Source organism: Triturus cristatus, chromosome 8 (assembly GCF_964204655.1).
Source record: "Triturus cristatus chromosome 8, aTriCri1.1, whole genome shotgun sequence".
Classification (NCBI taxonomy): Eukaryota; Metazoa; Chordata; class Amphibia; order Caudata; family Salamandridae; genus Triturus; species Triturus cristatus.
This window is the reverse complement of record NC_140591.1, coordinates 1,552,370,388-1,552,395,596: the sequence shown is the minus strand read 5'-3', so window position 1 is coordinate 1,552,395,596 and position 25,209 is coordinate 1,552,370,388. Positions and strand designations below refer to the sequence as shown.

At 45.6% G+C, this 25,209-nt stretch overlaps 1 protein-coding gene across 7 annotated transcripts in view; it reads left to right on the top strand.

Moving 5' to 3' along the window:
- Positions 1 to 25,209, top strand: part of NUP98 (nucleoporin 98 and 96 precursor) — a 791,668-nt gene that overhangs the window by 104,073 nt on the left and 662,386 nt on the right. For all 7 annotated transcript variants that reach the window (XM_085623457.1, XM_085623456.1, XM_085623459.1 and 4 more), the window contains 3 exons: positions 10,979 to 11,155; positions 12,693 to 12,832; positions 16,101 to 16,208. In XM_085623457.1, the coding sequence (XP_085479583.1) occupies positions 10,979 to 11,155; positions 12,693 to 12,832; positions 16,101 to 16,208 (425 nt within the window). The remainder of the gene's footprint in view (positions 1 to 10,978; positions 11,156 to 12,692; positions 12,833 to 16,100; positions 16,209 to 25,209) is intronic.

Here is a 25,209-nt window from a genome sequence, read left to right as displayed (position 1 = left end):
TTACACACACACACACTGTCCTCTTACACACACACACACACTGTCCTCTTACACACACACACTGTCCTCTTACACACACACACACAGTCCTCTTACACACACACACACACACACACTGTCCTCTCTTACACACACACACTGTCTTCTCTTACACACACACACACACTGTCCTCTCTTACACACGCACACTGTCCTCTCTTACACACGCACACTGTCCTCTCTTACACACGCACACTGTCCTCTTACACACGCACACTGTCCTCTCCTCTCTTACACACGCACACTGTCCTCTCTTACACACGCACACACACACTGTCCTCTCTTACACACGCACACACACACTGTCCTCTCTTACACACGCACACACACACTGTCCTCTCTTACACACGCACACACACACTGTCCTCTCTTACACACGCACACACACACTGTCTCCTCTTACACGCACACACACACTGTCCTCTTACACACACACACACACACTGTCCTCTTACACACACACACACTGTCCTCTTACACACACACACTGTCCTCTTACACACACACACTGTCCTCTTACACACACACACTGTCCTCTTACACACACACACTGTCCTCTTACACACACACACTGTCCTCTTACACACACACACTGTCCTCTTACACACACACACTGTCCTCTTACACACACACACTGTCCTCTTACACACACACACTGTCCTCTTACACACACACACTGTCCTCTTACACACACACACACACAGTCCTCTTACACACACACACACACACACTGTCCTCTTACACACACACACACTGTCCTCTTACACACACTGTCCTCTTACACACGCACACTGTCCTCTTACACACGCACACACACACTGTCCTCTTACACACGCACACACACACTGTCCTCTTACACACGCACACACACACTGTCCTCTTACACACGCACACACACACTGTCCTCTCTTACACACGCACACACACACTGTCCTCTCTTACACACGCACACACACACTGTCCTCTCTTACACACGCACACACACACTGTCCTCTTACACACACACACTGTCCTCTTACACACACACACTGTCCTCTTACACACACACACTGTCCTCTTACACATGCACACTGTCCTCTTACACACGCACACTGTCCTCTTACACACGCACACTGTCCTCTTACACACGCACACTGTCCTCTTACACACGCACACACACACTGTCCTCTTACACACGCACACACACACTGTCCTCTTACACACGCACACACACACTGTCCTCTTACACACGCACACACACACTGTCCTCTTACACACGCACACACACACTGTCCTCTTACACACGCACACACACACTGTCCTCTTACACACGCACACACACACTGTCCTCTTACACACGCACACACACACTGTCCTCTCTTACACACGCACACACACACTGTCCTCTCTTACACACGCACACACACACTGTCCTCTTACACACACACACTGTCCTCTTACACACACACACTGTCCTCTTACACACGCACACTGTCCTCTTACACACGCACACTGTCCTCTTACACACGCACACTGTCCTCTTACACACGCACACTGTCCTCTTACACATGCACACTGTCCTCTTACACACGCACACTGTCCTCTTACACACGCACACTGTCCTCTTACACACGCACACACACTGTCCTCTTACACACGCACACACACACTGTCCTCTTACACACGCACACACACACTGTCCTCTTACACACGCACACACACACTGTCCTCTTACACACGCACACACACACTGTCCTCTTACACACACACACTGTCCTCTTACACACACACACTGTCCTCTTACACACACACACTGTCCTCTTACACACACACACTGTCCTCTTACACACACACACTGTCCTCTTACACACACACACTGTCCTCTTACACACACACACTGTCCTCTTACACACACACACTGTCCTCTTACACACACACACTGTCCTCTTACACACACACACTGTCCTCTTACACACACACACTGTCCTCTTACACACACACACTGTCCTCTTACACACACACACTGTCCTCTTACACACACACACACTGTCCTCTTACACACACACACACTGTCCTCTTACACACACACACTGTCCTCTTACACACACACACTGTCCTCTTACACACACACACTGTCCTCTTACACACACACACTGTCCTCTTACACACACACACTGTCCTCTTACACACACACACTGTCCTCTTACACACACACACTGTCCTCTTACACACACACACTGTCCTCTTACACACACACACACTGTCCTCTTACACACACACACACTGTCCTCTTACACACACACACACTGTCCTCTTACACACACACACACTGTCCTCTTACACACACACACACTGTCCTCTTACACACACACACTGTCCTCTTACACACACACACTGTCCTCTTACACACACACACACTGTCCTCTTACACACACACACACTGTCCTCTTACACACACACACTGTCCTCTTACACACACACACTGTCCTCTTACACACACACACTGTCCTCTTACACACACACACTGTCCTCTTACACACACACACTGTCCTCTTACACACACACACACTGTCCTCTTACACACACACACACTGTCCTCTTACACACACACACTGTCCTCTTACACACACACACACTGTCCTCTTACACACACACACACTGTCCTCTTACACACACACACACTGTCCTCTTACACACACACACACTGTCCTCTTACACACACACACACTGTCCTCTTACACACACACACACTGTCCTCTTACACACACACACACTGTCCTCTTACACACACACACACTGTCCTCCACACACACACACTGTCCTCTTACACACACACACACTGTCCTCTTACACACACACACACTGTCCTCTTACACACACACACACTGTCCTCTTACACACACACACACTGTCCTCTTACACACACACACACTGTCCTCTTACACACACACACACTGTCCTCTTACACACACACACACTGTCCTCTTACACACACACACACTGTCCTCTTACACACACACACACTGTCCTCTTACACACACACACACTGTCCTCTTACACACACACACACAGTCCTCTTACACACACACACACAGTCCTCTTACACACACACACACACACACACACACACACACACACACACTGTCCTCTCTTACACACACACACTGGCCCATCAGGATTGCCCAGTTTAAGACCCCACCCAAACAGGATGTCACACCAATTTAGGCTTTTTGACACTATTCCTACTACAATTACTTCAAAAATTTGTATTTTTTACTGTACACCTTGTTTGACTTGTCATTTTGCTGTCATTTCGTTCTTTTTTTAAATCTATTTTTCTAACTTTGTTTCGGATTTTTGTTTTGCATTTCAACTTAATTACTGTTTTGATACAGAATGAATACTTTACACATTGCCTCGAAATTAAGCCTATCTGCTTTGTGCCACAGCTACTAGAGGGTTGAGGTCAGGTTAATTTAGAGACTTTAAGGGTTCACACCCACTAGGGTTGTGATTATTCCTTAAGGTGGGTAGTGCCCCATCCCAGTTTAGTAATCCAATTTCTTACAGTGCCATTTCAGTGGTACTTTTTCTTTGTTGATTAGAGCTTGCATGGGAAAAGTGAGCCCACTAGCACTGATCCAAGTAAAACCAGTTGGCGTCTAAAGATACTGATTGGTCTCACTTTCATCAGTGTGATGTCACCACACAGAGCCTACTTCGCATCATACAGATGAGAAAATAAACTGGACAAGAGGGACACATTTTCCTCTGGCCCAGACTTTGTTTTTTACCGGCACCAGAAGGATTTTCTTTGAAAATACTGTGGACAAACCATTCACATCAACCGCCAAGATAATGCAGTGCATTTGAAAGTTTGTTTTCGCCACATTTAAGCAGTTAAACCAGTAAGATAATGCACTTGGTAAAGATGTAGACTTCTCTTTGAATAAAATAATGCAGGGTGGGATTGGTGGAGATCTTGTGTCTAAAAATAATCCAGCTGTGACCAGAACTCCTTTGTGTATGGTATTTGTAGGGTGAAAAGATTGAAAGTGGTCCTTATACACGATCCTATCTTTCTAAAGCAATGGTATTAAAGTGTAATATTCCGAAGTTAAAATTCTAAGTTTCTCATTGTAGGAACTGGAAAAGTTCTCTCATGTTTTACTTGGTGTTCTAGACTTACACTGGCAAACTAAACAGACCTTTGCTACTGCCAGTGAAGGGGCCGTCTATCTGTGCCTCAAAGAAGAAATCTTTTGGATTTCAGAGTGTTTCAGAGTGAGCCTATAGCTGCTCACTTTCATCTTTTACAGCGCTACCTCTGGTGACCCTGGGTTCTCCACCACTGCCTTCCCTTAAACTTCTTCAGGAGTCACTCCTGTCAATAGAATGAGTTCTAGGAGAGTGGGTCAGTACGTCCTAGAACCGTCCCAGGTGAAGAATCTACTTCCTAAAGGAATTATTGGGAAATTGTCCACAATCTCTTTGGGTCAGACTTCAAGCAACAGTTGCTAGATGGCCAAGGGGATGCAGATGACACTGACCCCCCTTAATCTCCTCTGGCACTTCCTATTTGTTGGACGTTCAGAATGCTGGAAGGCAATTTCCTTAATGGTTTCTCCCTGCTGCCACCACAACAGCTTTCTCAGCTATTTTGTCTCTGAGACAGTAGCTCCAAGAGATGACATTCAGGGCATCGGGGACAATGTGCAGCTCTGGCAACCATAACCTCAAACATTTTACTGTCCATTTCAACCCACACCCACTCAGTAGGAGGCAGGATCTAACATTTCTTCCAAGGTTAACAAGACATCACTTTGGATACATGGGTCCTCCAATTTGGTAAACCGGGCTACACCCTCCCATTTCTTTGTACCCTTAAACACCTACCACCGTCATCAATGTGGCTAGTAGAAATGTCCGTTGTGCAGCAGGAAGTAAAGGTCCTTTTGGCCGAAGGAGCCATAGAGGGTTCTTAGAAGTAGGGAACAGAGTTTTACTCCTGCTGCTACTTTGTACTGGTGACTGAAACCTTTGTCCTATTTTATAACTCTGCTCTTCCAACGCCTTCTTTCAAAAGGACAAATTTAAGGTTCTTCTGCTGACCAAGGTTTTTTTCTTCCCTGGATCCTGGCAACTGGATGGTATCATTGGACCAGCAGGGCTCCTATTTCCATGTTCCTATTCTGCAGTCCCACAGGTGGTTCACGGTGGTTTAGGAGCATTTTCAGTTTGTGATGCTTTCTTTTGACCTTAACAGTGTCCCTCTAGTGACTGCAGTGGTCACAGTGCATATTCTGAGGTTGAGTGTTAGTCCTAGACTGACGGTTGAAGGGAGACTTGCCCCAGAGTTGTACACCTCCTGACAACGATGAACCTCCTAACATCATTGAGGTTCATTACTAACGTCTAAGACACTGGCTATGATCCTGCTGTTTTATCCTGTGTCTTGCAGCTCTGTGGGAATGGCGTTGAGGCTCCTGGAACTATTGGCTTCCTGCTTGATGCTAGTCAGCCATGCAAGATATCTCATGCAGTCTCTGCATAGGGACCAGACGCCCCATTGGGTTCAGCACCAGGAAACCGGATTGCATTCAGGTTTTGGATGAGACTGGAAGCGGCCTGAAATGGTGACTTCTAGCCTTTGATTGGGCCAGTGAAAAACTCCTCTCCCTACCCCCACCCAGAGCTGTCTGTAGTAATGGATGCATTACTACTGGGCTAGTGAGGCCATCTCGGAGAGGCGGAGATCAGAGGACGCTTGTCTCTGGCCACATTTAGTCTCCACATCAATTTGTTGGAGTTCAGGTGCCGCATGGCATTGAAGGCCCTCCTACTATCCAAGGGGAGGCTAGTACAGGTTGTCACAGACCACATTACTGCCATGAGGTGATGCAACAAGTAGGGTAGATTGGGGGTATTGGCTCCTCTGTAAGAAAGCTCTGACTCTGGAAGTTGTTGACTCGCCAGGGCATTTCTCTGGTCATGAGACACCTGCTGGGATTTTTAAATGCCAGGGCAGACTAACAAAGCCACCAATGCCTAGTGGATCACAAATGGCAGTTACAACTGGAGGTGGCGCAGGGCGTTGTCCAGCAATTGGTATAACCCTGGCTCGATCGCTTTTCCACTGCTGAGAATGCTTAATGTCAGCATTTTTGTGCACTGGAGTTTCCAAAAAGGAAAGACTCATTCTGCCTAGAATGGAGCTTTGGACTTTTGTATTCCTTCCAGCTGCTATCCGTCTTGTCTTGAGTTCTGAAAAAGATCAAGACCGACCAGACCCAAGTCATCTAGTAGCTCCGGATTGGACCATGATGTTGTGCTATCTGAACTTCTAGGCATGAGAATCTGTCCTTTGATCAAGTTGCAGCAACAGGGCATGATCCTGATCTTGGGCCTTCCCATTCGGCACCTCCATGTGTGAAGATTGAGCTGCAGAAGCTAGTCCCTTTCAATCGTCTGCTTGAAGTTATTGATGTTATCCTGGCAGCCAGGCGCACATCTGTGAAATTGCTGTAAGCCAGGTGTTGAAACAAGTTTGTGGCTTGGTGTGACATCTGTCAGGCTGTCTGAAGTGGAGTTTTGTGGTTGGCCCAGCAAGAACATGAATTGGCCACTGTTAAAGGATATTACTAGGCTCTTTTGCTTTTTTGTGGTTACTAAATCAGCCTTCTTAGTTTAAATCACCTGTTGGGATGAGATAACTTAACGATTTACAACATCAGTTTCAGCCAAATCTTTTTTCGCTGCCTCCGTGGGATTTGAATTTGGTTCTCACTTTTTTTGAAGTGCACCTCTTTTGAGTAGTTCACTGTGTCTTGTGCCCCTAAAAACCTGGCTTTCTGGTTTGGATAACCTCAGTGCTTCATGTGAGTGAGCTGCTGGTACTTTCGGTCCAGCTGCCTTATGTAGGAAAATGGGTCATTAGTTGTGTGGCCTGCACAAGTAATGGGTTCGCATTTGTCCACCACTGGGTACCAAACACCCCATTGTTTTGCTTGATGTCAGAACCTTTACTTGTATTAGAAATGCAGTAATGGAATATCACTTTGAAAAAGCGATATGGGCAATAAAGCATGTTTACTTGGCATATAAGTGGTTGTCAGCATCATCACTTCATTTGAGAATTCACAAGAGAATATTTCTATGCATGTGTAGGCGACTTGTGTCATCAGTTACTTTTAACATGAAATACCACTTTTAGAATAGCCCCTAATAGCAACACAATTATAATCACATTTATGCAACTATAGTTCTCACTTCTAGCATCAACACTTTTATAAAAAAATAAAAAATACTGCATTTTACACACAGTCCCTAGAGGACAACATCACTTTAGTAAATACACAAGTAGTTATCACCTTTCACCTCTAGAGGGTGTCTCTTAATGTGAAACTCACATTGACATTTTCAGGCCACAACTGGTTCGTCTTAACTTTTGCCCATAGAGAGTAATTTTCCCAATAATGAAACCAAGGTTTCAACATGGAGACGCTTGAGAAACACTTGACCGCCTTGAGGTGTTAACTTTCTAATATCCCCGCCAACTTAGGGTGGGATCTTTGTAACCTTATGGTGGGAGGCTGCGCTGCCCCTGCAGCTCCCCTACATCTTGCTTACTCCTTTGGTGGTATCTCTGCTCTCCTGGGGCCACCACATAACCAAAACGAGGGATTTTTGTAAAGGAATATGACCAGGCCCTGCAGGGCATTGTGGGTTGCCCCTCTGGCTTGGCAGTGAAATTGTAAACCGCGACTCTCCCGCTGCTCTGGGGAGAGCCGTGATGCTGGTTTCTTTAGCTGCTTTGTCTTCGGGGTGCCCGGACCCACCTGGGCACCCCATGTGCACTTGTGCAATTGGAGAGTAGCTCGGGGAACCCACCCCCGGCTGGCCTCGCCAGCTCTCCGCCTGGCCAGTGCACGTGTGCTGCCACTGGAGCCATCATTTAGGTTCTGGTCTACCCGCTCCTGTACGCAGACGCTTGCTGGTCGGTTGGGCCCCCTCTTCCATCTTCTCTGGTCGGGGCCCAGTGATGGGGTTCTAGGCCACCTCGCGAGTCGGCACGACGGCGCTTCTTCAAATACTTTCCTTCTCAGGGCCCATGGATGGAGTCCTGGGCCCCTTCAGACTCTGTGGGGAAAGCATGACCGTGCTTCCCGCCTTTCCTTGGGGCAGCCCACTGCTGGGGGGGGGGGACCACTGCTTAAAATATCAGCAGAGCCCCGGCAAAAGGTCTGAGGTCACCAAAACCCTTACAGGGCATATCTCGCGCCCTGTTGGGCCGCTTGTGATGGTCCTGGTTGCCTTTTTCTCCTGGCGGCGAGCCATTGCCACCTGGCACACTTTCTTCTGGCCTGCAAGTTGGACAAACTTTTCAGGGAGCTGGTATCACTGGCTCTCTGCGCCAGCCTTTCGCTTTGGTTTCTCTGGGCCTCTTGCGCGCTCTCCTACCGCAGAGCCCAGTCTTTTCCGCAACTTGTCCTCAAGGGGTGTAAGGGGACCAGCGTGCGTGGTCCTGGGGAGTACCCTTACTAGTCATGGGGGTCAGAGTCCTGGGGGCTGATGGCAGTCAGGGGGGTTCATCTATCCAATTGTCCATAGTGCCTACCTCCAAGTCCATTGCCAGGCAGAAATGCACAACCAAGATAGTTCTCTCCCCTGCGCAGGACCTTTGAAGTGGGGGCAGGAGTGTCCAGCAGGGCCACACCTCTGGCCTATCCTGATGTGCCACAACTTTCCGCCCCTGCTCCAACCTCCCTGCACAGTCTTCTGGGATAGCTCAAGATGGTGTCACCCAGGAGTCACTTGCCATATGGGCTCTCGGGGTCTTAGCTCCGCACCTCACTGCCACGGCCTTTCCCCAATAAATCTTCCAAGGAGCCTCCCCTTCCCCGCCTTGGCTCCAGAGGTCTGGACTCCTTCTTTGTGGAGTGACCAGTATGGCAGGCCCTCTTCCTGGCACAGGATCACAGTTGGCTGATTGCAGAGTAGTTTACCCAATCCTGGACTCCTTCAGAGCTGACTTGAGCACTGTTAATTGCTTCCTTTGAGGGGTGAGGCATTTGTTCCTGCAGCTGGAAAGAAAACTAACCCAGTCTAGCATGCTGAAAACAAGCTTGGACTCGGATTCTTCGCTGAGTCGGTGAAATTACATTCCTGGATGACCCTTAAGCTGTACAGATATACTTTTGGACTCAACAGAATTGTTCTTTTTACACAGGTTACAATGTACATCAGTGTGACTCAGTAGTCTCTATCCCCAAAGAGAACTTGAGTTGCTCCGCAAGGCAGTCTTTCCCATAAGAGTATGAAGTGTCCCTACAGAAAAACAGTGAAGCACACTGACTTACATGTGTACAGCCACATTATAAGGCCTATTCCAGGTCACTACCCAACTCTGCATAGTCCGTTCTGCGCCTGCCTTCCTGTGCGCAGTTCTTGCGCTCCCACGTGCAGCCCTCACGTGTACATGCGTGTGCCTACATGTTCACATGTAACCAGCCAATTGCCCCTTACCCTGGCTGCTTCGCAGTGGCCTTTTCTTAAAAGGCAGACACTGGCGAAAAACACGAACAGTTGATTTTACCATGAGTTTACCGTTTGTGCGTTACAGGTTACGACGGTCCCCCACATGAAAAGGTCAAAAACCAGGTGACCAAAAAGCAAAAAATCCAGACCGATTAGATGGTTAGAACCACCTTCTCACATACTGTATACAACATTTTTTCCAGACAAACTGGTTTTGAGAAGTTGAGCTGCCTACCTGCTTAAAGTAGTTACAACAGTCTATGATGGGCAGTCTGTCATCCTTCTGACTTCCTTTTGCCCAACTCACCCCTTGAGGCGAGACTCCAACGTTTGGACCCCAGGGTAACCTTTAGTTTGCACATTGATTATACCAGGGACCATCGGTTGGATGATCAGCGCTTTGCGGGGGTACTTGAGAGCCAAGAAGGGCAAGGTGTGCAGAAAAGAGCCATCCCTAGGTGGGTGGTCCTCTGCAAAAAAAAAAAATGCTATGCTCGAGGTAAGAAGCAGCCACTGGAATGTTTAAGGACTCATTCTATTTATTCCACTTTAGCCAAGGCTGCTACGACTGCGCTAGCACACGGAGTGCCTGACCTTGAGACCTGCCAAGCTGCTACATGGGCATCAGTGCACATCTTCACGAATCCCTATTAGCTTAACTCAGATCTGTCAAAGGGCATTTTATCTGCTCTGTCCTTTCAGACTTTTTGGTCAGTCATCCCACAAACTGACCGCTTGGGGAAGTAATACGTTGGTGTCTTTTCACAATTTGAGGTATCTGTTTAGAAATCGCTTAGAAGCACAAGTTACTTACCTTTAGAAACAATCTTGCCGGTGAATATTTTACCCTCACTGATCCTCCCTCCTCACAGATCCTCCCACTTCCCCGTTCTGTAGAATGGGCTTTTTATTTTTACACATTTCCCTATATTAATCCACCACTAATCCTTTGGTTTACGGAGTAGCGTACTACTTGATGAAAAGTGCTTTAATGCCTTATCAGGGGTAGTAAGCGCTATATAAATACAATTCGATAAAAAGGTCTCCCAAACTAGAGATGCGCACACTGGTGGGCTCTGCACCTGAGGGCATGTACAAGCCTTCAAAAGCAACGGACGTCACGGTGCATGGGTGGCACCTAAATGCAACCCTCCTGGTCATTTCTTGAGCAGAACGACATTGGTGCAAAATGGCACAATGCCACCTACCAGCACGGAGGAGTACTGTTTCCTTTTTTGTAGATACAGTATAATGCCTGGGGAAATATTCCCAAGGAGAGGCATCTGCGGTTCGAGTATTCACCAGAAAGCATTACTGAAGTTAAGTAACTTGTTTTAAAGTTTCTTTTCCTTAAATATGCGGGACAATCGTGGATTGCATTTACAGTTTGCCTCCATTGATAACTTTGGTCTTTTCTTTTCAGGGGGACTCTTTGGTGCAACTACATTTAGCCAGCCAGCAACTTCCACGAGCACTGGCTTTGGATTTGGAGCATCTACAGGAACCACAAACAGCTTGTTTGGGACTGCGAACACTGGAGGTGGCCTCTTTTCAACCCAGAGCAATGCCTTTGGACAGACGAAACCTGGTGGTTTTGGAAGTAAGCGAGCAGGTTTTCTGCCTTCCTACATATTTATGTACTTTCTTCATATTTATGTACTTTCTTCCACTTTTACTTGATGCAATGTTTGGTTTGAGTGTCTAATGGATCATTGTTTTGAAGTTTTAAATGGTGATTTAATTTTAGTTGCTTTTGCTAATTTTTATGCATGTTAGTCTGTTTTATCCATGATCTAGCAACACAAGAAATGTTTACCATAGTCATTGTGACCTGTGATGGCCTTTAACATTCCTTATCCTTCTTTAAGAGGTTTTTTTTTTAAACAGATTTTTATTTCCCTTCATGTTCCCAGATGAGGGAGTCCTGTGCTCTTCTAACCCATGCAGCATTCATCAGAAAGGAAATAGTGAGGAAATGTTTGGATATTTTCAGACTGTCTTTATGTCCTTATGGCCTCTACATAGATAACCCGTTCAGATTCCTGCATTTATGACCAAATATACTGTTATATTGAGCCATTTTTGTTCCCTCAAACTCCGCGATCAGAGGCACACGATGCATGCTGCTGGAAATGACGCAGAAGATCAGTACAGTCATTTGAGTTCCTTAACAATAGTAATGCTCCTGCCAAAGTCCTTGAATAAGCAGATTTGTAGAGTGAAGGTTTGGCGATAGTGCATGAGATTTTAGCAAAGCAAAATGGACATCCTCAGTGTTTTACCTCATTTAAGCCTCCAACTGATGAAACCAATAGTTCTTGCCTCCACCATGTCCATACAGCAATCACTTAGATTGGGAGGATCAAACTACTGTTGTCAGGGAGCACTTTTTCTTTGTAGGTTAAAAAAAGGAAAAATCCTTGAACCCTCCTTCACAACTTTTACCACATTTTTATAAATTTCTCTGCCCGCCACCCTTCTTCCGCTTTGATCCATGTAAATGTTTATGTATTATTCCCCAAAGATGCCCCCTTCAATGGAACTGCCGGCAAATTGCTGAATGAATAAATAAATGCTTATCACAATAAAATTAATTCCCATTGGATCTCTTCTGCTAATAGTTTGTTACTATTGATGTAGGCTCAAGCCAAGGGTTTCTGTTAAACCTAGTGAAATGGTTGTTTGCTAGGTCCTTGATGTGCAGCATTGATGTTTTCCCCATCTGCCATACAGCCTTTCAACATACTGGGCTGGCTTACAAGTGTGTTACATCACATTAAGTTCAAAAGATTCTCTGACCCTTTCTGTTGGACTCCATCTGCAAGTCCAGGCTCTTTCTGGCAGTGCTGTCTCACATTGATTTACACAAGTCTATAGATTCATTATGCAAATTCAGTCATATTTTGCCCATTTTGTAATATTGCTTTGTAAATGCCTTTTCAACTATACTAGCATTACATAGTCTCAGTGAAAAAGACTATATATATATATATATATATATATATATATATATATATATATATATATATTTTTTTTTACCTCTTGCCTCAACTGTGTGGTTTTACTAGTTTGTTGGATGTCAGCGTTGAATGACTTGTACAAATTGTCTACATTTCTGTTCTTTTGTATATATATAGACTTTGGGACAAGCACCAACACTGGCGGCCTCTTTGGAACCACAAGCACCACCACCAATCCTTTTGGGGGTACTTCTGGCTCACTCTTCGGACCAACCAGCTTTACAGCAGTCCCTACTGGAACAACCATCAAATTCAACGTGAGTTTGTATATAAAACCTATAGTGCTTTGAATGCACAAATGTTAGCAAACCTACTTCTCTTTAAGTTGAACTTACCGAATGAGAAGTGCAGTTGTATTTGTTTCACTATTTTGCAACATATGTATTTCTTTTAGGACATTTTGTGCACTGGCATTTTTCTTTGACATTTTGTTCACTTAGTGAATATGCATCATCTAGAGTATAGGTGTATTTAGAGCGTGGACTATCATTGTAGCTCTGCTTGGCCTGTTAGTGGTCAATGAGCATATGAATCTTGTGGACAGCTATTTCGGTAATTCCTTCACTGCACCAGTCATTAAATTGTATGCCAAAGCTTTTACTAACTGTATTAACTTCTGGTATGGTATCAAACATTTGTTACAAATTGTTTCCCATTGTGCATTCCACATCCTTTTCAGACATGAATTTATTGTTTGACTGTTAACGTTAAAGAAAACAGTGTTGTATAGTTCCTAAAAATGTAAAGGTGCTGCGCGTTTGTAGGTAACACAAACTGAGGGATTGGTGTCTAGACTGATCACGGATACCCCCACATGATACGTCCGTGTATAGCAGAGCTAGCTCGCAGTGCCACCATATGCCTCCGAACCTTACCAAGGAGCAAATAGTTTCTGGTGACCATTGAACGTGACCCCCCTTGACCCTTCAGGGATCGTGGATACAGTACTTTTTGCTCAATCGTGCTCACTTAGTCTCAGAGCGATACACAGAATAAACGTTGGATGTTTTCAATAAGTATTTATTGAACCAGCGTCATTCTAGTTTATAACATGTTTGCTGTGAAAATCAATAGACAGAAGCAAATGTAAAAGATTACAAGCACCAACAGAGTAAATAGAATGTAGAATTCTACCATGGTGCTAAAACAGTGAATTTATGATGGCATATAAACATGACAATCATGCGTAAGCCTACTATGTGAACCCTACCTACGTGTACCTAGCATGTATGTGCGTGTGAAGCCAAGAATCCCCCGGGAAAGAGCAAAACCCCATTACCAGATGGAAGAGAATGCAAGACCCAGTCTAGGTCACAAGTTGGACACCCTGCAAGGGTTGTCGGACCGCTGCGTGCTGAAGCTTCAGCGTACAGGGTCCTCAGTGTCTTCTATCAGCATGGAAGTGTCTCCTTTGTCTACCTAGTGAAGGTATGATTCTTTTATACCAAAATGGAAGCCTCAGGGTTTCTACTAGAATCTATGTTGGGGAGTACGATTGTGTAGATGAGCCTAAATCAATAATTGTAATTATGCAAAGAAGCCCTGTCCCCCTAGGATGACTATGACGATGGGGATGACTTTTGTACAGAGTATGTTAAGCCTGTTATGTAAGTCATGTGCAAGTGATTTTACTAAGAACCCTCATACATAATTAATGAGGCTAGATTCAGGGAAATCAATCTGCATTTATTCAGCACATAACTGGGTAAAAGGTTATGCAGAGCAAGGTAGGACAAATGTAGGTAAAAGGTCACTTTGCTACTTAAAACTAGGTTAGGGAACAGAACAGTGTTCTATAGTGATATGCTTTAAAGTTAAAAGTGTGTTTAAGATGGTATTTGTTAGCAATCCATGAAGGATGCAACTGTAAACCATTTCTGAAAAGCCTTTGAATATCTGTTGTAAGAACCTGGTTTTGAATCTGGCGGAGCTATATTCTGTACCAAACGTGAGTAATATCCGACCACATTATTGCAAGTTTCATAGGCTAGAACGCTCTTGTAATAAGGGGGATGAAATATCTGTCACATTTGTGACTATGCAACCCGTCCGCCAAACTTTAAATTGTGCCCAAAAGGCAGGTTAAGTCCTCCTAGTGATGTTTGCTAATCTGTTCTCTGACCCAGCTTAAATTTGTAGCATTGGTTTTTGGGAGTCTACTTGAGGGTCTATCTTCCCATGTATGGCTTAGAAAAGGCTTATTGGAATTTTCAAACATCTTAGTTCCATTATTTTTATTCAGTTTTCAAACATAATCCAGCCATTAGACTGACATTACCATTGTCTTTGTTCTGCAGGCACCCTCTTGTTCCCCAAACCCACTTACAGTAACTCTCACGTTAGTGCCGAGCGGCACGCACAGGCTGTAACTCCTCCAAACTGGATCTTAATCACAAAGTAAGCGTGCATGGCAGATCAGTCTGCTGTCACTACTTTTAGTTGTTCCTTATATCAACTCCAAGGCAGCTTTGTCACACCAGCAGTGCTGATGCCTCGTTGTCCATGCCACTCCTCTCCTGCTTCCAGCAGTACTATGAATAGTTTCAGACAAAATGGAATCTCCACTCTTTCGCCACATCACTATGGGGCTTGATGTTCCAGTAGTGACTTTGGCCCACCCCTCTTCTCCTTGCAAATTCTGTCATAGGGCTTGGAGACTCTCCCCCTCAAGTTACTACCTACTCTAGTACAAGAGGATTTCCTCACATCTAGTGACGCACTCTGGGCCAGAGCTCGCAAAGCTCATAAATCGAGGCACAACAGCTGCCACTGTCTTAATTTACCACTGCAGTTCATGATACTTCAAGGCCCTTTCTGACCGGAAGGGATACTTAAAAGCACATCCCATGATGAAAACTAAGTCCCATGGACTGAAAAAGCTATCCAACTGTGCTCTGGATAGTCCACTATTTGCTCACAATTTTTTGATGGCTCGGCTACAGGCACAGGCGATGTCTTGTGTAGTGAAATGCCCTGGATGGAGCAGGTTGGTTAGCCAGCAGTAGCCATTTAATGCAAAAACTGCTTTTACACGCGCCATCTTTTCAGCTTTGTGTTCCGATAACTTCCTGCGTTTTAAGTGTTCCAGTTTCCTGCATGTGGGTGAGAACTAATCTGTGTTCATAAGCTGATAAAGATACCTTTTGATAAAGGTTACAGGTAGTACAATCTTGTACATCTACTGCTTATTTTGAGTCTTTTAAAAGAAGCTCCACAGATTATGATATTTTCATAGCAAGCAATGAAAAAAGTAGAGTTTTCTTTGATCAAGACCCTGTTACTTCATTCAGTGCAGTTTAATCAGACTGTTTATGGGCACGAAAATAAATGTTTAAGTTGTGTGTATTGTTCTGTTATCTTGCCTGCCTTGTGTTTTGAAATGACAAAATCCCCTCTTGGATTGCTTCAGGTTTTGCTGAAATGTAATTCATCCCCTGGCCGCCTTTTAAATGTCTGGTTTGGTGACTTGGTTCTGATGTTATTTTTTCATGAGCCTTTAGATCTTTCTGTGAAATTGTTTTGCAGGCCCCCACTGGCACAGACACAATGGTTAAAGGTGGAGTCAGTACTAACATTAGTACCAAGCATCAGTGTATAACTGCCATGAAGGAGTATGAAACCAAATGTCTGGAGGTGAGTAAATCCATCTGGCATAGTTATTGTCCTGCCCTAGATGTGCCTTTTGTTTGTACTTGTTGTACTGAAACAGGAAGGTGTAGTGTAATCTAGTAAATGTTTGAAACATCTGAACATCATTTGAAAAATTGTGAGAATCTTTTAGCTCTGACCCCTCTTAAATTTTTAGCATTTAAGTCCAGTTCCAACTGATGTTGGCAGAGATACACAAAAGAGTTTTGCTGTGAAGGAGTGCATTTTTGCCCTGATCATGGGGTGTGCACATATGCACATGTGAATTCTGCTCTTCATGTGCTCTGGCCATTCAGTTGTGTGAGGTGAAGCATCTATAGCCGCATTCAAAAAGTACAATTACGTATCAGTCAAAAGCCAGCTTGCCTTTCCAAAGCATTCTCTTGTGATTGAGAGGTCCACTCTATAAAAGTGCACCCAGCGAAAGGCAATTCTCTTGCCTTTCATTAAACATTGAAAGCAGACCTAAATGCATTGAAAGAACATTTTTCTGATTTAGACTAAAGCCTAAGACATATGTGAGGACAAAACCATGCATGGTGGGATGCAGGTTATAGTTGGCGGAGCAAAATGTTACTGTTGAGTCTCTCTCAGAGGATCTCCATTGATAGTCATAAGAACAGAATAGTCCCGCCACATGTGGGGTCCCAGATCACTTTTTAATAATGTCTTAAGTGTACTTGTTCACCTTTCTTCAGGAAGGCCTGTAGAATACTTTAAACAAGAATAATATGCAGCCTATAAGGAAGGCTATTAGGGCCAATTTCTTCAGTTTGCATTTAAAAATGGGTAATATACTAACGTGTGTGTGTGTGTGTGTGTGTGTGTGTGTGTGTATATATATATATATATATATATTACCTACTGGCGGTCGCCAGTAGGTAGTTATAGTTAGGACCACGTTTCCATAGGAAATCCGCAACATTCTATTTTGAATAACTTTGGCGCCGGTCGACGAATCCTCGCGAATTTTTCAAAATAGGTGGGGCGCTACGCTCCGCTCCTACCCTGAAAGTCTCGGGGGGGGATTCGTCAAGCGGGGGCTGAGTTAAAAGGGGGGTCCCAAAACGCATTTTTCCCATGCATTTTTCCATAGGACCTTTAGACAGGGCTACAGCCCGAACGGCTGAACAGAATTACTAGAAATTTGGCAGAGAGGTAGTCCTCAGGTCAAGGAAGTGCCCTTTGTAGGTTTGGTGTAAATCTGTTCAGTAGATTCTGAGAAAATAGCCTTTAAATCAATATATATATCTGAGCCAGCTTACGGTGCGCTTACGGTACGCTTACCGTACGCGTACGGTGGCGTGCGCGAGCGCGATTCTGATTGGCTCTTAGATCTAAGTAAACATTCGAATCGGCCGATACCAGGAAGCGGCGGCCGCCATTTTCTCTCTCGCACTGAGAGTGATTTTTAAAATATAAAGCCCACAAACATGTAAAGGGGCTGTTTAGACAGCTCCCACACACATAGCCATGTTGAGGGAGTCCCCAAAGATCCCCCAAGGCCAAAAACTGAATTTTTATTTTTTCGGTAATTTCGCCGATTACGCTTACCGTACGCGTACGGTAAAAAATTAAAAAAAAAAAAAAATATCCACACTCTCTCCACCCCGTGTGCAATTGGTGCCTGAAGGGCACCAATTGTGCATGGCTTATTACACCTGAGATAAACTAAAATATTTAAAAAAAAAAAAAAAAAATTATCCACACTCTCTCCACCCCGTGTGCAAATGGTGCCCGAAGGGCACCATTTGTGCATGGCTTATAAAATATACGAAAAATTCAAATATTACCTTTCAAAACGAAGTGCATCATATGTCCTCCATGTGCGCACGGTGCGCGAAGCGCATCGTGCGTACATGGCCCATCTAGCGTAACGTTGGCACGCGGTGCGCTTAGCGCACCGCGTGCCCACCGTGCGTGCACGGCACTAACTGTGTGAAGTGGGCGCGCGGTGCGCGAAGCGCACCGCGTGCTCACTGTGCGCGCACGGTGCGCGAAGCGCACCGAGCGCGCACGGAACTAACTGCGTTAAGTGGGCGCGCACGCCACGAATGGCGTAAAGTAACTTAGCATTTAAAAAAACGTACAAATTCACTGAAAAAACCATAGGTTTCACACACGTTATAGTTAGGAATTAGCATTTAAAAAACCTTGCAAATTCACTGAAAAAAACCTAGGTTTCACACATGTTATAGTTAGCGGAAATTTTACTGATAAAAAACCAATGAAATTCCCCCGTTATAGTTAGTGCAGGCAACTATAACTCACGCGACCGCAATCTTCTGCTGATGACATATGTGTCTTTATGAAAAAAAAATATTTGTAATATATGTATAGCTAAAAATGTATGGAAGAAGACATGGGCAAATAAGTGTCTAAATACAGTATTAGCATCAGCAGAGGATTGCGGTCGCGTGAGTTATAGTTGCCTGCACTAACTATAACGGGGGAATTTCATTGGTTTTTTATCAGTAAAATTTCCGCTAACTATAACATGTGTGAAACCTATGGTTTTTTCAGTGAATGAATATATATATATATATATATATATATATATATATATATATATATATATATATATATATATATATATATATATATATATATATCCTGAAAAAACCATAGGTTTCAGGGGTGTTCTAGTTAGCTGGACTTTTCACTCGTACAAAAGCATTGAAATTCCCCCGTTATAGTTAGTTCAGCTAACTATAACCCGCGCGCCCGCAATGCACTGCTGATGACGTCACATATTACATCACTCATGACATGGTCAGTGACATCACTCATGACATCACTGATGACATCATTGATGACATCATCCAGTGAATGTGTGTTTTTCTGAAAATTAAATATGTTTTATATATGTATATCTCAAGGTCGATGGAAGAATAAATGGGTATATAAGTGTCTAAATGGGTGATTTGTTTTTGAAAAATTGATTGTATAACTGACTAAGTGTATCTTAGGGAATACATGGCTTGGTGAGTAATGTTTAAATATGTAGATATCTTTATCAGTCTCTCACTTTGTGTATAAGTGGCTTCATGGGTTGGTGAGTAGCTACATGAGTGTCTATATAGGTTATTAGTTGTTTTTTGAGTATCAGTATGACTGTCTGAGTGTCTGTATGGTTCGGTGGGGGGTATTACGTAGTGCATAGGTGCATGAATGAGTGACTTTCTGTTTGTATGTGTTGAAGACTGTATGGGTGTATGAGTGTGTGCATGGGTGTGTTAGTGAGTGAATGACTGTCTCAATAGTGTCTTTATGAGTAACTACATATGTTTTAAACTAGTATAATTGACTATTGGTGTATATAAGTGAGTATATGTGAGAGTGAGTGATTGAAAGAGTTCCTGTATGAATAATTATGTGTTTCTATAAGTGATTGTTTAAAAGACTAAGTATGTGTAAGTTTCTGTAGAAGTAAGTGTGGTGGTGTGTGTATAACTGTATATGCAAGTAAATGGATGTTTGATTCTTTATTAGCATGAGTGACTGTGTGTGAATAACTATGGATGAGTGGCGTTGTGTAACAGGATGTATAGGTGTATGAGTACATATGAGTGAGTACATGTATGAGTGACTGTATAGGACTGTTGGTGAATGCGTGGATGTGGATCTTAGATTTACTGAATAGGTTGTTGTAACTGATATTGGTATGTCCATTGTTTTGAAACTTTTAGTTTCTATTTTTGAATGTGTGTATCAAAGGTTATATTAGGGGGAGAGGAGGTCTGCCAAGCTATCACAAGGATGATGTCATCAGTGATGTCATGAGTGATGTCACTGACCATGTCATGAATGATGTAATATGTGACGTCATCAGCAGTGCATTGCGGGCGCGCGAGTTATAGTTAGCTGAACTAACTATAACGGGGGAATTTCAATGGTTTTGTACGAGTGAAAAGTCCAGCTAACTATAACGCCCCTGAAACCTATGGTTTTTTCAGTGAATTTCTAAGGTTTTTTTAAATGATAATTTCTAACTATGCCTACAGAGATAGGACATGTGAAGAAAGAAGAAAAAACGCACAGAAAGAAAAAAAAAGAAATGCAGAAAGAAGCAACAGAAGTCCTCAAAGACGAAGAAAAGTGCAGGAAGAAGGATAACGTGCAGAAAGAACAAACAGAAGAGCAGAAAGAAGCCTTGTTGCAAAATAATCCTGTACCCTCAAGTTTTTCAGATGGATACTGGTGGTAACGGAGTCTGACTAACCAGTCCTAGAGCCAGTGCTATGTTAAAAGAAACTCAGAATACAGTGAAAACGCCTACATACACTATGGGTTGGGGTCCCCCTGTGATCAGCATGACCTCCTCTGTAAGCCCCTAGTATATAATAGGGCAGGAGATTAAAACTACCTCTCAAAACGCGCCACAGGACGTGTTTGCACACGTCACCTCAGGCCCCGTCCCCTCACTTCCTCACTGTGTAAACACGCCCTGTGGCCATTTTAAGTTGGGAGATTAAGTCCCCTTGAATCCTGAGGATCCCTAGGGGCAAAATAGCCCACTAGGTACGTCCAGTAAGCGCCATTGCAGAGAGGTGTAAAAAGGGGCACGGCCTGCACCACCTCTCTGCAACGCAGAGCAGTGGCGCTTACTGGAAGCACCTGGTGGGCTAGTCGGCCCCCAGGGTCCCTCAGGATTGAAAGGGAATTATTTCCCCAACTTAAAACGCGTCACAGGGCGTGTTTGCACAGGTCATCTCAGGCCCAGTCCCCTCCCTTCACCACTGTGTAAATGCGCCCTGTGGCCGTTCTAAGTTGAGAGATTAAGTCCCCTTGAATCCTAAGGGTCCCTAGGGTCAAACTAGCCCACTAGGTACCTCCCAGTAAGCCCCACAGAGCTGCGTTGCATAGAGGTGTAAAAAAGGGTGTGGCCTCAGAACACCTGTCTGCAACACAGCTCCCTGGCGCATACTGGAGATACCTGCTGGGCTAGTTGGCCCTCAGGGACCCTCAGTATTGAAGGGGAATTAATTCCCCAACTTACAACTGGCCAGGGGGTGCGTTTGCAGAGTGCTGCAAGGAGGGGGCATGTCCTCCGGCGCGATGCCGGTCTTTTATTTATTTTTTTTTTAAAGGAGGGCTGTGTGGCCCCCCTTTTTCTAATTTACTGGCCCTGGGGACCCCATCCCCCAGGGCCTGCACCCTAATTTTTTTTGTCAAAAAAAATACATTTGGCCCTCCCAAGACCTTAATCGGCCCGGGGATCCCAACCCTCGGGTCATGGCCTTTTTTAGTTTTTTAATTCGTTATGAGGGGGCTGCGTTGCCCCCCTCCTCAGGCCACTTATGGCTCCGGGGACCCCATCCCCCGGGGCCGGCCTTTGTTTTTTATTATTTTAAAAAAATATATATTTAGAGAAACACCTAGGACATGCTGGACAAACCATATGTACCTATCACCATGACAATTTGCGTGATATTCATTAAAAGGCGACTATGCATAGAATGAATCCACATGGAATGTATTTACACCGCTAGTAAAGCTCTGACCTGTCTGACGCCCTACCGTGCCTAATCCCGGTGCCCCCGCCGGTGGGTACTCTCCAAGTAGACACCCTTGTCGTTTATTTATACAAACATGGGTAGCTATTGACGGGCACATTTAATATACACGCACACCAAGCCATTCAAAGGGGACTCGACAAAAATTCGACCAAACTATGCAAGAAACCCCCCTCACGGTTAATAAAACACACATCCACCGCCGGATGTGTAATACTTTTTATTTTACTCTCTGGAAAGGAGACAAACCTCACTTGAGAGTCACAGCGTGCTCCTGGCTGAGCCCAATGCTGTGTTACACCCACCAGTGCCCGCCGAGTGCCTCACACCTCTGTGTTGTATTCCACCAGCTAGTACGAATGCTATGACACTCTCTAGCCCATGTGCACTGTAACACCACCCCGTGAATATGTCATGCCACACTTGCCTTCGCACGGGTTATATTGCCCCATCTAACGTGCCTTCCTTGATGCCTATGTTATAATGCACAGCGCTATGCCATACATATTGCAATCTGGGATCCATATCTTTGTCACAGTGCATATGCAACGTTACACTCCCCAGCACATATTTTATATTACAACTTTAGAGACTAGTTAGGTTACACAACACTGCCCTGTGCATATTACACTCCAAGGCGCATATCGCATAGCACGCGCTAGTGCCTGTGCTATCTCGCGCGCTCCAATGAATCTGTCATTGCGCACAATGTATTGCATATTATATTTCACGCCCCGGTTCATCTTATATCACACTTTTTGGTGCATAGTTTATACCATATACCAGATCTAATTTTCATTTTCAATCGTGCTCTCAGGACTATGTTCTATATAACACTGCATCCGCCTACCCTTTTCACGGGCATTACATTTTGCGATGGGGGTGGAGGGTCAGGGGGTGTTTCTGCCAAGTGAGCCCGGAGTCACAGTCACAAACGTCCTCTTCTTCCTGAATAAAAGTGAGATTATGCTGCATACTTGTTCATATTTTAAGTAGTTCGCACAGACACACACTTTAAAAACAATAAAGTTCCTAATACCCACCTTCTCTGAACAGTTAGCTTGCTGCCCCATCCACCTCCTCCCTATCCTCTGTTGTCTGAATCCATGGACTAGCCTCCTCCCTCCTGCCATGCATGGTCTGATGTGCTGCCACTGCCCTCCATTTAGCATGATGTACCAGTCCACTCCTCCTGCCCTCCATTGCCCAATTCTATGGCCCATCATTGACTTCCTGCTTAGCCTCTGTGCTTAGATTGCTGTGAGAAAGTGCCATCTTTCTTGCATGGTATGCCCCCACTTTTTGCTAAATTGCTGAATGTACTTCGATTGAGTGTACCCTGGGTTCCTGCCAATCAGGTGCCCAGGGCCTATGTTCCTTCCTTAAACCACACAAACTCCAAATTGGCAAACCCTAGCCACATGTCAGCCCCTAGTAAATGGTACCCAGGGCCTTGTGACCAGGGAAGGCCTCTAAGGGCTGCAGCACTCATTGTGCCACCCTCAGAGGCCCTGTACCCTTACACACACACTGCCCTTGCAGGCTGAGTGTCTGGGTGCAGGACAAAACAAAGAGTCGACATGGCACACATCACTGTGTACCATGCCCATCACCTACACTGCCAAGGCATATGTCAGCCACCCCTCTAGCTGGGTGCATTACGCCTATGGTGTGGGCACAGGAGCAGGAGCCCTGTGCCCCTACAGTACCCGGGTCCATTCCTGGGCACTGTAAGTGCAGTGCTGTCATTTAAGAATACATGGTGCTGAGAGCTTGTCAAACACGAGCTCCACAGCACCATATTGGCAACACTGAAGCCTGGGAAGTTTGGTATCAAACTTCTCAGCACATTGAACCCACACTGATGCCAGTGTGGGATTTAATGTACTAAGCACCCCAGAGGGCATCTTAGAAGATGCCCCCTTACAGCTAACTTACAATCCACGTCTGCTCTGAGGCTGCCCAGGCTGCCACACAGCAGACACGTTGCTGGACCCCTGGGTGGGAGAGCCCCTGCTCTCCCGGGCCTGCAACAATGCACATCCTGGGTGAGGTGAGAAATCTCCTCCCCCAGGATGAGCAAAGGGAAGCTTCAAAGGCATGCCGCCATTTGGAGTTTCCCCAGGCCACTGCAACCCCCCACTCTGGCGGGAAGCTTGGCCGGAAACCCCATACAAGGACAGGGGATGTGCCAGCCTGCCCACCCCACCCCTCAGGTGGGGGAGGCGAGGTGAAGCACATCTCCGGGCTCTCGCCATCTTGAAGATGGGAGGCCCTACCCTATCAGGATTAGGCTACTGCCCCCCTCCCACAGGAGAGAGGCAGGATAGGGGGTGTACCCACCCCAGGACCAGGACCCATTGGTCCCTGGCCTTCACCTACCTGTAACGCCCCTAAATCTAGTATTTAGGGGCCCCCTGAACCTTCTTTCCTTAGATTCCAGATAGAAAACGACAAGAAGAGCAAGAAGAACAAAGACCTGCCCTGCAGCTGCTAAAAAGAGAAGAAGACACCAACTGCTTTGGCCCCAGCCCTACCGGCCTGTCGACTCTCGAACCTGCACCAGCGCGGCATCCCACGTGGCCAGCAACCTCACCAACCCCGGAGGACCTGGCTACCTTTTAGCTCTAAGCCCCTGGGACTCCCACGAGTAGAGGCTCTACTCAAGAAACCTATTTGCTATCCCTGGCACCAGCCCGGGACCGCGGACCCAGCACACTCTGCACCAGCCAAGCCTGGCCAGTGCCGGAGTGGACAAAGACCCAGAGGACGACCCCACGGCGACTGTGACCCAGAGTCCGGCACCCAAGGACCCCCCTCGACATCCCGGAAGAAGCCTGCAGCCTCAGAACCCAGTGCCACCCCAGCCGCGATCAACCAGAGGGTAAGATTCCCGACGTCAAAAGGCACCCCTGCACCCGGCGCCCTGCGACCCCCCCCCCTGTGCCCAATCCCGGGGTACCCACCTAACCTACAACTACCCAACTTACCTCTCGAAGTGGTGGTGGCACCTGAAACATCCTCGTCCCCGAGCCTGCAGCCTCTTTCCAAACCGGAACATTCCCATTGATTTCCATTGAGCGCCCTAAGGCTCAAAAGCACCCTGCACCCAGCCGCCCGAGTGGCCCTGGCAGTGCCCTCTCTACACTAACCTACTTCCCCACTTGCCCTGAGTAAGTGACCAGGAGCCCAGCTCCCACAGCCGCGTGGCTTGCCAGACAGCAGCCACCAACCAAGGCCCCCCTATCCCTCATAGGATAACATTGGGCCCAACTCTCTCTGCACCCGGCCGTCCTGAAACCGCTGAGGGTGAACCAACTGTACCTACCTGACACTGGGGGACCCCTGAGTACATGCCCGGAATTTCAACACTACCAGTCGAGTACTTACCCTTAAACCGCTAACTTCGTTTTCCTCATAGGGTAACATTGACTGACTTTTTCTTCAAAAATCTTCTAAGTGTGAACTTT